General features: G+C 44.6%; 1 protein-coding gene across 1 annotated transcript; it reads right to left on the bottom strand.

Annotated features, from left to right (window-relative positions):
- Positions 1-233: 233 nt before the first annotated feature.
- Positions 234-12356, bottom strand: stard15 (StAR-related lipid transfer (START) domain containing 15). Its single transcript, XM_040175635.2, has 6 exons — positions 12089-12356; positions 6108-6255; positions 4952-5055; positions 888-1005; positions 623-675; positions 234-547 (listed from the first exon to the last, which is right to left on the bottom strand). Exons 1-6 carry the CDS (start codon positions 12233-12235, stop codon positions 332-334), a joined length of 786 nt encoding a protein of 261 aa, XP_040031569.2. The 5' UTR covers positions 12236-12356; the 3' UTR covers positions 234-331.
- Between the last annotated feature and the right edge of the window lie 2056 nt (positions 12357-14412).

Genomic DNA, 14412 nt, shown 5'->3' with positions numbered 1-14412 from the left:
AGAATAATCATATCACTCTGAACATGTGTGGTTTTGTGATGTTAGTATAGCTACAGAGGAGGACAGGTATAAGCGCTTCCACAAGTTGTGGAGTTGGATTGTGGACACGACCCCTGAACATGTGTGTGATCCAACGGGAGGAAATCATGAATTATCTTTGTTTGGCTCTTTGTCCTTTACTTTAGTCTTGGTCACATTTCATAACCAATAAACGTAGGACTCATGAAATCATCTCTGTTTCACTTGGTGTCTTTATTAATCTGCAGTAATGGGGGTAACACCGAGCATGTGGCCGTAGAACCACAGAAGACAAATAAGACGTTTGAGTCCCTCAGGTCTCCTCGTCCTCGCTGTTGTGCATCCTGTCCTCGCTCAGGCCACTCTCGTCGATGTTCTCCAGGGAGTCGGCCCTCTGGAGGCTCAGGTCCTGGAGGCTGACGCAGGGCAGCTGGTTCTGTTCCGGGAAGGTCCAGGGCTTGTAACCCGGGTCGTGCTTCCTCTTCCAGTCCGGGTACTTCAGAGACGCCTTGTAGATCTTCCTCATGGCCTGGATGGGCGAGGTGGCCTCCGTTTGTAGTCATATTCATAGGGTGATACTTTTTACTTATGAGAAGACTTTTACCTTTGGAGCCACAAACTGAGAGACACGGTTCACCACCCACATCGGTAACGAACCTGCAGACAGAATGCACAACAGGGGACGTTACAGAGCCTCCTGTCTCTGTGAGGACACATGGGTCCTCTCGAAAAAAAACAACCACATCAACAAATTTCTCTTTTTAAGATTTATGGACTGTTTTAGAAGGTGAGGACATTCCGGGAGCGTTAGGACTTTTAAGGACAGCTTGAGGGACAAGAAAAGGCCCATTGATATCATAACACAGCACCTCGTGGGTCCATCTGGGTCAGGTAGTAGAGGGTGGAGCAGCCAGTTCCGTTAGGCTGGATCAGGTATCCAGTCTGCAGGGACACGGCTCGAACGTAGTCCTTCTTGGGCGGGTGTTGCTGAGGAGACACCGGGAGGAGAACTTTTATGTGCCAGCTCACATTCTCTAGACTCCATCTTTAAACATCAGGAAACATCTGCTAAACAAGTCAGGATAATCCCACATATGGAGAACAAAGCTGAAGGACCATAGTTACGTGTATACCGGGGGCCAGAGCGGGCGACATTGAGTCTTATCTTAAACTGCTGGCTAAGGATAAACGTAAATACAGTAAGATTGTAATACATGTCGGCGGCAATGATTCCCGATTACGTTGCTCGGAGGTCACTAAAGTTAATGTGTAATCGGTGTGTACATACGCTAAAACAATGTCGGACACCGTAGTTTTCTCTGGCCCTCCCAAACTGGACCCGTGACGTCATGTACAGCCGCATGTCGTCATTCCGCCGCTGGTTGTCGAGGTGGTGCCCAGTAAATAATGTGGGCTTCGTTGATCACTGGAAGACGTTTTGAGGAGAGCCTGGTCTGATTAGGAGGGACGGCATCCATCCCACTTTGGATGGAGCTGAACTTCTTTCTAAGAACCTGACCCAGTTTCTCAGTGGACTTGATCCATGACCCAGAGTTCAGACCAGGGAGCAGAGTCGCAGTCACTCAGCAAAATGAACCCTATAGAGACCTTGTCTGCCCCACGGACACACTTATCTAAGTTAAAGGTAAACAACCCAGGAGTTGTAGTAAATAACTTAATTAAAGTTAAAACTAATAATGCAATAGTGCAACAAAATAGGAGAATTAAAGGGGGTCTTTTGAATATCAGATCTCTGTCATCTAAAGCTGTTTTGGTAAATGAACTAATATCAGATCACCATGTTGATGTATTTTGTCTTACTGAAACGTGGTTGTTGAATGGGGAATATTTCTGTTTAAATGAAGCGACTCCTCCGAGTCATGTTAATACTCATATTCCCCAAAACTGTGGATGTGGACAACGACAGCCTTAGTACTGCATTTCTTTCATTGTTAGATTCAATTGGTTTCTGTCAGTGTGTAAATAAACCAACTCACTGTTTTAACCACACTCTCGACTTGGTTCTTGTGTATGGGATTGGGATTGAACATTTAACAATGTTTCCACAGAACCCTCTCCTGTCGGACCATTGTCTGATAACCTTTGAATTTCTACTATCGGAACCACCTCCTCCTGCCAAAGGTTTCTACAGCCGACGCTTACCGGATACCGCTGTAGCCTCATTTAAAGAAGCCATTCCTTCTGCTCTAAGTTCAGTGCCCTGCCTCAAGATACAAGAAGACTCCTGTGAGAACCTCAGTCCGTCCCAGATGGATCATCTTGTTGATGCTGCTACAGGCTCTTTGAGAGTGGCGCTGGACGCTATTGCTCCTCTGGAAAGAAGAATAGCAACAAGAAGGAAGTCTGCACCGTGGTATAACCCTCAAACACGGAGCCTAAAGCAAACTGTGCAGAAACTTGAACGATTATGGCGTTCCACCAAATCAGGAGGATCTAGGCTAGTTTGGCAAGACAGCCTTAAAACGTATAAGAAGGCTCTCCGTAACGCAAGAGCATCTTATTACTCCTCATTAATAGAGAAAAATAAAAACAACTCCAGGTTTCTCTTCAGCGCTGTAGCCCGACTGACAGAGAGTCACAGCTCTGTCGAGCCGTGTATTCCTTTGGACCTCACTAGTAACGACTTCATGAACTTCTTCAATGATAAGATTCTGACTATCAAAGAGAAAATTGATGGTCTCCTGCCTTCAACCAGTGCCGACCTGTCCTCCGATGTAGGAACCTTGGATGCAGCAGTGGGCCCTGATGCCTGTTTGGATGCCTTCTCTTCCATCAACCTTGATCAACTGACTTCTTTATTTTCAAAGTCTAAATCTTCTACTTGTCTCTTGGATCCGATTCCGACCAAACTGCTTAAGGAAGTTTTTCCTTTAGTTAGCACATCCTTATTAGATATTATGAATCTGTCTTTGTTGACAGGACATGTACCACAGTCCTACAAGGTAGCTGTAATTAAACCTCTTCTTAAGAAACCTACTCTTGCTCCAGAGGTGTTGGCTAACTACAGACCCACAAGGTTCTGTACTTGGATCGATTTTATTTACCCTCTATATGCTTCCTTTGGGCGATCTTATCAGGAAACACCGCATAAACTTCCATTGTTATGCAGACGATACTCAACTGTATCTGTCGATCAAACCAGAAGAGACGGACCAGCTAGTTAGACTTCAAGAATGTCTTGGAGACATCAAAACTTGGATGACCGGCAACTTCCTGATGCTAAACTCAGAAAAAACGGAAGTTATCCTGATAGGCCCAGAGCGCCTTCGAAGCCAGCTGTCACATGATACAGTTTTTATGGATGGAATTGCTCTGGTACCCAGCAGCACCGTCAGGAATCTGGGAGTTCCAGGATATGACCTTCAACTCGCATATAAAGAAGACTTCAAGGACTGCCTATTTTCATCTACGTAACATATCAAAAATCAAGAACTTCCTGTCTCAAAGTGATGCAGACAAATTTGTTCATGCGTTTGTCACTTCCAGACTGGACTACTGTAATTCTCTGTTATCAGGCTGCTCTTGTAAATCTCTTAAGCCTCTCCAGTTGATTCAGAATGCTGCAGCACGTGTATTAACAAGAACTAAGAAAAGGGATCATATCACTCCTGTATTAACTTCTCTGCACTGGCTCCCTGTTGAATCAAGAATAGATTTTAAGGTACTTCTCCTCACCTACAAGGCACTTGGTGGTGAGGCACCGTCGTATCTTAAAGAGCTTGTAACACCTTATTGCCCTACAAGGCAGCTGTGCTCCATAGATGCTGGTTACTTGTTGTTCCTATGGTTTTAAAAAGTAGGCTGGGGCCAGAGCCTTCAGTTATCAAGCTCCTCTTTTGTGGAACCAGGTTCCACTTTCAGTCCGGGGGGCAGATTCGGTTAGCTCTTTTAAAGTAAAACTTAAAACGTTCCTCTTTGATTCTGCCTATAGTTAGGGCTGGCTCAGGTCAGCCCGGACCAGCCCTTAGTTAAGCTGCTATGGGCTTAGACTGCCGGGGGACTTCTTAGGACACACCGAGCTCCTCTCTCACGCTCTCGTTCTACCATAATTCACGTTTTATTAATGCACATGACTAATTCAGCTTCTCTCCGGGAGTTTTTTGTGCTTTCTCCCCTATCAGGTCTCCGTAGATCGTGGTTCCTTCTGGACCCTGGTCCTGACACCTGCCGTGGCCCTGCTGACGCCTGCTGCTTCCATCATCATCATCATCATTATTATCATCATCATCATTATTATTTTAGATATTAATCATATTACTGTACTCATAAACCAACATTACCCTCTCCTAAAGTCTCTGTGCTCTCCCTCCCCACAGGCTTCTGTGGATGGTGGTTCTATGTGATGGTGGTTCTATGTGATGGTGGTTCTATGTGATGGTGGTTCTATGGTTGGTTCTATGGTGGTGGTCCCTGCAGTGGTCCTGCTGTGCGTCTGGTTTACTACTCACAGTTACTTGAATCATTTCTGTCATATAGTCTCATGTATTATACATTGTTCATTCTGTACACATGACATCATTGTAGTCGTCCATCAGGAGACGGATCCTCCTCTGACGTTCTCACTGAGGTTTCTTCCCTTTTTTTCCCTCTTGGAAGGGTTTTTTTCATTTTTTTGGGAGTTTTTCCTGTGCCGATGGTGGGTTTCGGGACAGAGGATGTCGTATGTGTACAGACTGTAAAGCCCTCTGAGGCAAATTTGTAATTTGCAATTTTGGGCTCTACAAAATAAAATGAATTGAATTGAATTGAAGGAGGAGAAGTTTAAGGAGATGTCTGTTTGAATGAGTTTGGACATAATTGACTTTAAGCATTTCAAGAAATTCTTTTAAACAATATGGATTGTAAAAAACACGGTGAACCGTGGGTGGATGTCTGAGAAGAAGAAAAGGACCATCTGGATGTAGGAGCTCACCGGATGCTTGACGGAGTAGTTGATGATCAGGTAGTCGCTGCCGAGAGGAAGCCAAGATCTCATTGTCACAAAGTCTCTGTTCTTCAGCGGGCTTGGACACTTCCCTTCAGAGGACACATGAGGGGACATGAGGAGACATTTGGACACACAAAAATATAAGTAAGGAGACACGAGGCATGAGAGGACATTGGATATGGTAAACGGTATATAGACTGTAACACTACATGACATCATTCACCCACTGTATCAGTAACTAACATTCACACACTGTAGTCGCAGCTACAGGAGCTGTAAGCCTGGCTCAGTTTAGACTGGACCAGTCCTTAGATAAGCTGCTATACTCCTAGACTGGGGATTTCTTAGGACACACCGAGCTCCTCTCTCCTTCTCTAAAGAATTCACATCTCAATAATGCACATCATTTATTCAGCTTCTACCGTGGAGTTTTTTGCTTTCTCCACTCACAGGTTTGTATGGTGGTTCTAACTGATGGTGGTTGTCCTTGCAGTGGTCCTGCATTATACCTGCGTTACATTACATGGCTTTTATCCAAAGCGACTATTGTATTTTAACCCATGATTTTACATTTTGCCCGGGGGGCAATTAGGGGTTGGGTGTCTTGCTCAGGGACACTTCAACATGGGACATGGAGCAGCCAGGGCTCAAACCGCCAACTTTGCAGTTCCCAGCGGACCCGCTCTACTCCATTGTGCCACCGTCGCCAATACTACTCTCAATCTAAATCTAAATCATTCATGTCGTATAAATCGAACGTATTGTACATCTTTTACGTTGTTTTTTCTGTACACATGACATCTTTTGCATTCTGTTAATTTGTTAGAGGGATCCGTCTCCAACCTTCTCCCTATGGTTTCTTCATTTTTTAGGGTCACAGGATCAAAGGTCAGAGGACATGCAACAGCATGTGTACAAAACCCTCTGAGACCAATTTGAAATTTGTGATTTTGGGCTAGACAATATAAAATGAATTGTGAAAAATTGAATTGAATTGACTTAAAGACACATGTGAACTTGTGAGAAGGCTTGAGGACACATGAGGAGCCATGAGAAGACATGAAGACACATGAGAACTGGTGAGGATACATGATGAGATGTCAGAAGACCATGACCTGTGGTCATCACCGAGAAAACTCACAGGAGTAGTATCCCACATCTGCATTGGCTGTCAGCCTCCCGATGTCATACGTCTCGATCATGTTGCTGTCCCACTTCTTGCGGTAACTGGTGTCGTGGAGGACATCGTACAGCGTCTCGGCAGAAACGTCTTTACAGATGATCCTCATCTGAGACACAGAGACCGGGACAGTCCACCAATATGTTCACTAGATAGCTCCAGGTATCACCATCACCATCATCACAATCGTCGTCATCATCATCATCACCCCCATCAACATGCCTATCATCATCATCAGGAATCAGGTACATTTATTACCAAAACGTGTTGTCATACAAGGAATTTGACTGGTCGGTTGGTGCATAACATCAGACAAGACAATGGACAACAAGACAGATAAGACAACATAGTGCAAGAAAATGGCAAGTTCAATTTACAAATTTACAATTTGACTTTATGGTATGACCCTGAAGCGAGCCATCATCACCGTCACCATCATCCTCATCATCATCCTCCATATGAACATCATCATCGCCACCCTCATCATCCTCCATATCAACATTATCATCATCATCCTCCATATCAACATCATCCTCATCATCATCCTCCATATGAACATCATCATCGTCATCCTCATCATCCTCCATATGAACATCATCATCATCCTCCATATCAACATCATCCTCATCATCATCCTCCATATCAACATCATCATCCTCCATATCAACATCATCATCGTCATCCTCATCATCCTCCATATGAACATCATCATCATCCTCCATATCAACATCATCATCCTCATCCTCATCATCCTCCATATGAACATCATCATCGTCACCCTCATCATCCTCCATATCAACATCATCATCATCATCCTCCATATCAACATCATCATCATCATCCTCCATATCATCATCATAACCACCATCAACATCCCTATTATAAAGACTATCATCATCATCACTATAATCACCCTCATCCTCATTCTCATCCATATGAACATCATCATCACGACCATCATCATCATCATCAAGTCAGTTATACCTCGTGGTCAGGGTGACATTTGAGGAGATATTAAAGAAGTGTGTCATATTTACTGTATAATTGGCCAGAAAGTCCTGGGTTAGTTTTACTTGTCAACCATAAATGTTTATAAATTACTCTGTAACAGTGTATAATAATCACTCCCTTATATATATATATATATATATATATATATATATATATATATATATCCACACACACATACATGCGCACGCACACACGCACACACACACACACACACACACACACACACACACACACAGGTATATGTATAAAAACATATACTAGAGTCTTTGCTGAACAGTCACCACCTTTTTGGTACAATTCATATTTCTGCTGTATTTAGGCTTAATTTAGTCATCAGATTTTAGTGAATAATTAAACGAGTCATAAAGCAGAACAATAAATTAGAGAAAGGTCATATAACGTTTGGGAATATATTTTTCTGTCAAGCAGCGCGTTAATCTATGCGATTATGTGGCAGAGATTTATGGGATCAAATATTTGAACACAGTTAACGCAACTTTGTTTACTTCCGGTCGATGTGTGTGCTGGAAGTAAACGTTGACCCGGAAACCAAAGCTAGATCGACAGCAGGGCCGAGGTCCTCCTCGTGGCCGTGGCCAGTAAATCGTTGGCAGGTCCAGTGGGGTGGGTGGTCTGGGAGTGGCAGCTCTCAGGGGGGCTCAGGTGTCTCAACTAAAATCAAAAAACTGATTTACGGCAGCTGACTTGTCATACAAGAAACGGCGGTTCTGGAAATACTTGGCTCCGCCCACTCAGCCTGCCCCAACTTGCCAACGACTTACTGGCGGTCGCCGCTGACTGGCCACGGCCACAAGGAGGACCTCGCCGTCTCTCTGCACGGCATACAGCAGAGAACTGTGCAGAGGAATTCAAACACAAAATAAATGCTTATTACATTCATATTTTATAGGTCTCACTGAGAGAGACAGAAAGAGCTGTCCTCAGAATGGAGGACGCAATGTGAGACGGCGTCTCTCTGGAGGACGTCACCTTTTTCCACTGCAGTAATCTGAGGGGTGACGCTCCGTGTAACTCAATCAGCAAAACTCTGCTGCAGCGTTAATCATTAATTAACTATTAATCATTCATAAAGTATTGATCATACTGTTGTGTCCGTCACTAAGCAGCAGCTTTTCTTCCCTGCTTCAGTGACGGCAGTCAGCTGTCCATCAAGTCACATGACTTCATGTCAGATTATGAGCTGATCATATAAGAGAACAACAAAAACTTTTGTTCCATAGTTGGCCAGATGAGAAGCTAAAGAGACATTTGTAGCCTAGCCTAATGCTAATCAGGAACATTTATCACCAAAATATGTTTTTGACGATATGACAAACAAGGAATGTGACTTGGCAGTTGGTGCATACATCAGACAGTAAGACAATGGACGACAAGACAGACAAGACAACATAGTGCAAGAGGAATTCATTTAGGAAAAGTTAAAATACTGGAAGAAGAGGGAAACTGCTAGTGCAGTTTTTCTTTAAAAGGAACTTGTAAGCTCTGAATGTTTCTGATTTAAATGATATTATTGTCATGTGACAGGCTCAGCAGCGGCGGTTCGGGTCGGGACTTTGAAGATGAAGCATTCCATCACAGCGCTGTTGGTCAACAGAACGAAACCTGTGTGCACTTGTTGAAGATGAAACACTATAACGCCAAAGAGTGAGATCAGAATGTTTGATGAAACCAGCGCCTATCAGCCAGATGCCAGGTCCAACATGGGGGTCTGTGATGATGTCACAATCCTTCATCATCCCGTCTACAGGTGAGACGGATGTTCTCCTGGCTGAGATGTCGTTTTCGGCTCCAAACTTTTAATTATACATGTGTGAGAAGCGCCTCGCTGCTCAAGAGAGACTGGGAATAATTAATATGCATCATCCTCATCAGCTGTGCTTCTGTATCAGGGTGTGTGTGTGTGTGTGTGTGTGTGTGTGTGTGTGTCCACACTGACTTACTCAGGTCAAACACACTCTGAGTGAGTCATCAATTAAATAAATGTGCTGATTACACCTGGTTGAATATGACATTGGTCCTCATGTTTATAAGATAAGATATTGTAAAGAATGTTCACAGTAGAAAAGAATCCTGATGTTTATAATAAGCAGTACTTCTCTACAACTAAGATTTGTCAATTAAAAAGGACTTGCTGGTCTGAAGCCAGGCTTAATTAATCTCTTTGATAACCTTTATTCTTCATACTTATTCATTTCCTCTCGTTCAATAATTCCCCTTGTGGGTAAACAAAGAAGCATTTTATCTTGCTTGGACCAGAACCTACAAACAATATGACTTATGTCACTGGAGGTCAGGGAGACCGCAGGATCCTCCAGAATGATTCAGAATCACCCTGAATCCTTCAGAATCCTGTAGAGTCCTGTAGAATCATCCAGAGTCCTCTGTGACATCAAAGAACGTCGCGTGACATCACAGATTGTCATGTGACCAGATTGAACGGTTTAACCAACAGGAGAGTCTGAAGCTGCAGTTCCACCCGCGGCCACTAGACGGCGCTGAGATCAGACTCTGACTGGAGTAAATCTTCTCTATATAACAAACTTCTTCCATCGCACATCTGAGAATGGGTCCTTGGGACGGTTCCCTGCAGTATTATTTGGGAGTGTGTCTCTTTAAATGGAAGGTTGCCGGTTTGAAGCTCTGCCTTCCTGGCACAGCTGATCACTATCGTGTGTGGATTGTCCTGCCGAGATCTAAATAAAGACTCTACCTTTTGGTCAACTTGCTGCGTCTCCTGTTTTAGGTCGTGACAGTTCAATCCAATTTACATCTGTAAATATACGTATCACGTCTGGAGGAAACACATGTGACGGGAACACTGGACCAGCAAATGAGCTGTAAAGTGAACTGGTTTCTGTCCCTGCCCCTTCACCTCCATTCTCAAGTTTCCAGTCATTCGCTTGGTTTTTCATTGAGCGGTTTGATTTTCCGCTAAAGGAGAACGCTGGTCTACAGGGCTGAGAGCCGAGGCCGCAAGGCTACAAGGACAAAAGCTACAAGGACAAAGGCTACAAGGACAAAAGCTACAAGGACAAAAGCTACAAGGACAAAAACTACAAGGACAAAAAGCTACAAGGACAAAAAGCTACAAGGACAAAAAGCTACAAGGACAAAAAACTACAAGGACAAAAAGCTACAAGGACAAAAAGCTACAAGGACAAAAACTACAAGGACAAAAAGCTACAAGGACAAAAACTACAAGGACAAAAAACTACAAGGACAAAAAGCTACAAGGACAAAAGCTACAAGGCTGGCGAGCTGTAGGACTTAAGGACTAGAGAGCCGCAGGAATAAGGCTACAGAGCTACAAGACTACAAAGCTGCAGGGCTGCAAAGGTGACAACAACACCACAGCGCTGAGACCAGAGGCTACGAGGCTACAAGGCTACATGCAAGGTGCCAGGTCATAGATGATGGCTACATTCGCTTTAAACGTCTTAATACTACGGACAAAATGGACACACACTAAAGCTCCCAGAAGGCCTCACCTAGCCACCTGGGGCCTCATGTACAAAGGGTGCGTACGCACAAAAAAGTGGCGAACGCACTTTTTCACGACAACGATCAGATGCATGAAGAACAAAATGAGCGCGGAAATGTGCGGCTGTCGTTTCTACAGCTGTTGATTCTTACAGGTGATGTTGGGAAATAATAAATAAATGTGAACACAATTTGTCCTCAGAATGAGTGATGTGCACGTCTGAGACACATGAACAATATCGACGTGTCTGCAATTCCACGAGAGGATATGAACGCATGCATGAAGTGGTGCAATGCACACTGTTAAAACAATGGCTGCTACTAGAAGACATGCAAATGGTGCATTAAGGAGAGAGCGCATATTTAGAGACAGAGACTTGCACATGAGGACAACTGGCTCATCAGCTGCTTTAGGTTCCCGAGGACCTGATTGGAGTCAGCCAGGGTTGCTTTTGAATTTAATTAAATGTGTTCATTGGTAAGTAACTAATAAGTTGTTTGTTAGCTCCTGTCGTCGATTGACCCGGCGTGACTTGGGACGGACCGGTCGATGGCGATTGTCCTATTGGGAACCCCTGGTGTAGAGTACGGTTATCTGTTGGCCTGTACTTTATTTCAATGTTGTGCTCCAGACAAAAGCCCAACATACTTTGATGAATGGATAAATGGTTCAGACTATGGATAACCATCTACAGGAGGACTACTAAACTACAGGACTACCTGGTGTATATTATCATTCATTATTATTATTATTATTAAGGGATTTACTAAAATGAGGGCGGCACGGTGGCGTGGTGGTTAGCACTGTCGCCTCACAGCAAGAAGGTCCTGGGTTCGATTCCGCCCAGTGGCCTTTCTGTGTGGAGTCTGCATGTTCTCCCCGTGTCTGCGTGGGTTCTCTCCGGGTTCTCCGGCTTCCTCCCACAGTCCAAAGACATGCTCTGGGGATCAGGTTAATTGGGGACTTTAAATTGCCCGTAGTTGTGTGAATGTGAGTGTGAATGGTTGTGTGTTTCTGTGTTGCCCTGCGATTGGCTGGCGACCAATCCAGGGTGTACCCTGTCTATCGCCCGAAGTTGGCTGGGATGGACTCCAGCCCCCCCGCGACCCTTTGTGCAGGATAAGCGGTTTGACAATGGATGGATGGATGGATGGATTTACTAAAATGTATATTGTCACTTTATTTTTTAAATGTGGAGTTTATTTTATTAAAGAAGGATTAATGTAAAAAGTGTTTCTCTCTGTTGACAGGAATATCGAGATGCTCAGGCTGCAGCTAATAATTATGATAATTATTGATTCATCTGCACATGTTTCACCCATAAAATATAAAGTCAAATAAAATGATGTTTGTTTCCATCGACCAACAATCCCAAACCGGAGCTGTTGCCTCCTCAGAACCGGTGTGGTCTACAGGTGTGAGCACCCACCTTCAGCCTCTGCACGGTCCTGCTCTCCTCCTCGCGGCACCACACCGTCACTCCTCCTTTGCTGTAGCGGCTGGTCCAACCATCGAGGCTCAGACACTGGTCCTTAAAGGAGGAGAAGTCCGAGTCGTCCGGGATCTGCACCGGCATCCTTAAATATAATAAAGATATGAATAGCGACGGAGGGAAGAGGCGTTCAGGTGCTCAGGAGTTTACAGCAGCAGCTCTTCTCCGGACTGTCAGGTGAACTTCTTGCTCCTGCCTCCTCACCACTACACAGATGGGTCAGAAGGTAATGAGGTCTCACTCCGCCCAACTATCGGAAGACTAAACGAGGCAAACCGCTGTACAGCGTTCCAAGATTCTTTGTATTATTTTGACGTGGAGATTGAAAGACCATGTTGATAAAACGCACCACGTCATTGATTGATCGGTTCTGGGCTGTTCAATAGTTCTGGAGCTGATATATTGTATGAAGGATGTTAACATGAATCCGTTTCTCTTTCAGTCGCTCAAAAACTGTATTTAGATCAATTATGAGAGTGAGCTATCTCCTCAATAGATTATCTTTGGTAACACCCTGTAAAAAACAACGCTGCCTTCAGGGCCCTGAAGTCATCCCCGTGCTTTGAACAGAGCAAATGGGGATTCTGTATTTTCATATCACACGTCACAGTCGATCGTCACACGTCCGTTTTTTATTTTAATTTACTTTTTATACTCTGTCTCTGACCAGAGAAACACCTGAAGTTGTGAGATGGGAGGTGTGATTCCCGACAGCCCTTGAATGCACCAGAAGCAGAAAGTGATACCCGTTGTTCAGGTGGAGCAGTGGGCGGAGCTAGATGTTAGAGCCACACTGATGCTCAACAGATCAGGTAACAGAGAAACACAGAAGTTTAACCGTGGTGTTGATGTTTTATTCATTTCTCCTGCTGTATAGTTGAGTGATACTGAATGAACGGTTCCTGGTGAAGTGATAATTCATCTCCATGATGTCATGGAGGGTGGAGGTGGACGCTCTGACTTTTACTCTGAAACTTGTTTGGTGCCCGCTCCTTGACACAAATGATTTTATTGTGAAAATGTGTTCGGTTTGAGGACAGACAGATGATTTACGGCGATTACATGATTACATATCAGCTGATGCTGTTATCCAAGCGGACTTTCATTTGCATTTGACCCTAGTAGTGTTCTGCCAGGAGCAGTTAGGGCTTCGGTGTCTTGCTCAGGGACCCCACACCAGGAGCAGCCAGGGTTCGAACCACCAACCCTGTGGTTCTCAGCACCCCCCCTCTACTCTACCTGTTATTATAATCTAGTGTACTTCTATGCATCGGTTGTATCTGCTTGTAGTAAACGAGCAGTTCAGCCTGTATTTTATGTAACGATGTTGTACTCTGAGTACTTTAACTTTAACATCAGAGTTAATATCTTAACAGGGATTAATTAGATTGTAGGTGTGTACTTAAATATTTCTGATATATACTTCTACGCTGCTATGTAGGTGAGAAATGTTGTACTTTATACTTACTTTAGTAATTCAGATTTCAAACCGCCCCCCTGACTTCTGTAGTCATGTCTTCTGAACGGCTAGTCCCTCTGCTCTTCTCCCTGTACACCAACAGCTGCACCTCCAGTCACCAGTCCGTCAAGCTCCTGAAGTTTGTGGATGACACCACCCTCATTGGACTGATCTCTGGTGGGGACGAGTCCACCTACAGGTGGGAGTCTGACCATCTGGTGTCGTGGTGCAGCCAGAACAACATGGAGCTCAACGCTCTAAAGACAGTGGAGATGGTTGTGGATTTCCGGCGGAACAGAGCCCCACCCTCCCCCATCACCCTGTGTGACTCCCCCGTCACTATTGTGGATTCCTTCCGTTTCCTGGGCTCCATCATCACCCAGGACCTCAAGTGGGAGCTGAACATCAGCTCCATCACCAAGAAGGCTCAGCAGAGGTTGTTCTTCCTGAGGCAGCTGAAGAAACTCAACCTGCCAAAGACGATGATGGTCCACTTCTACACGGCCATCATGGAGTCCATCCTCTGCTCCTCCATCAGCGTCTGGTACGCTGCAGCCACAGCCAAGGACAAGGGCAGGCTGCAGCGTGTCCTCCGCTCTGCAGAGAGGCAGATCGGCTGCAATCTGCCGTCCCTGCAGGACTTGTTCGCTTCCAGGTCTCTGAAGCAGCTAAAAAGATGGTAGCCGACCCCTCCCACCCCGACAAAACCTGTTTGTGCCCCTTCCATCTGGCAGGAGGCTGAGGTCCATCAATAACTGGATACATGTAGACTTTTACTCCTTCAGTTTTAAATGAAGGCTGT

This window comes from Gasterosteus aculeatus, chromosome 4 (genome assembly GCF_964276395.1).
Source record: "Gasterosteus aculeatus chromosome 4, fGasAcu3.hap1.1, whole genome shotgun sequence".
In the NCBI taxonomy this organism is placed as follows: domain Eukaryota; kingdom Metazoa; phylum Chordata; class Actinopteri; order Perciformes; family Gasterosteidae; genus Gasterosteus; species Gasterosteus aculeatus.
The sequence above is the reverse complement of the archived record's forward strand: the minus strand, read 5'-3'. Positions and strand labels throughout refer to the sequence as shown.

Coding starts and splice junctions, on each gene's coding strand:
- stard15 (XM_040175635.2), bottom strand. CDS start 12,235: ATGCCGGTGCAGATCCCGGACGACTCGGACTTCTCCTCCTTTAAGGAC. Junction 1,006..4,951: donor ACTACTCCGTCAAGCATCCG/GTGAGCTCCTAC, acceptor GTGTCTCCTCAG/CAACACCCGCCCAAGAAGGA. Junction 548..622: donor CTCAGTTTGTGGCTCCAAAG/GTAAAAGTCTTC, acceptor TCGCCCATCCAG/GCCATGAGGAAGATCTACAA.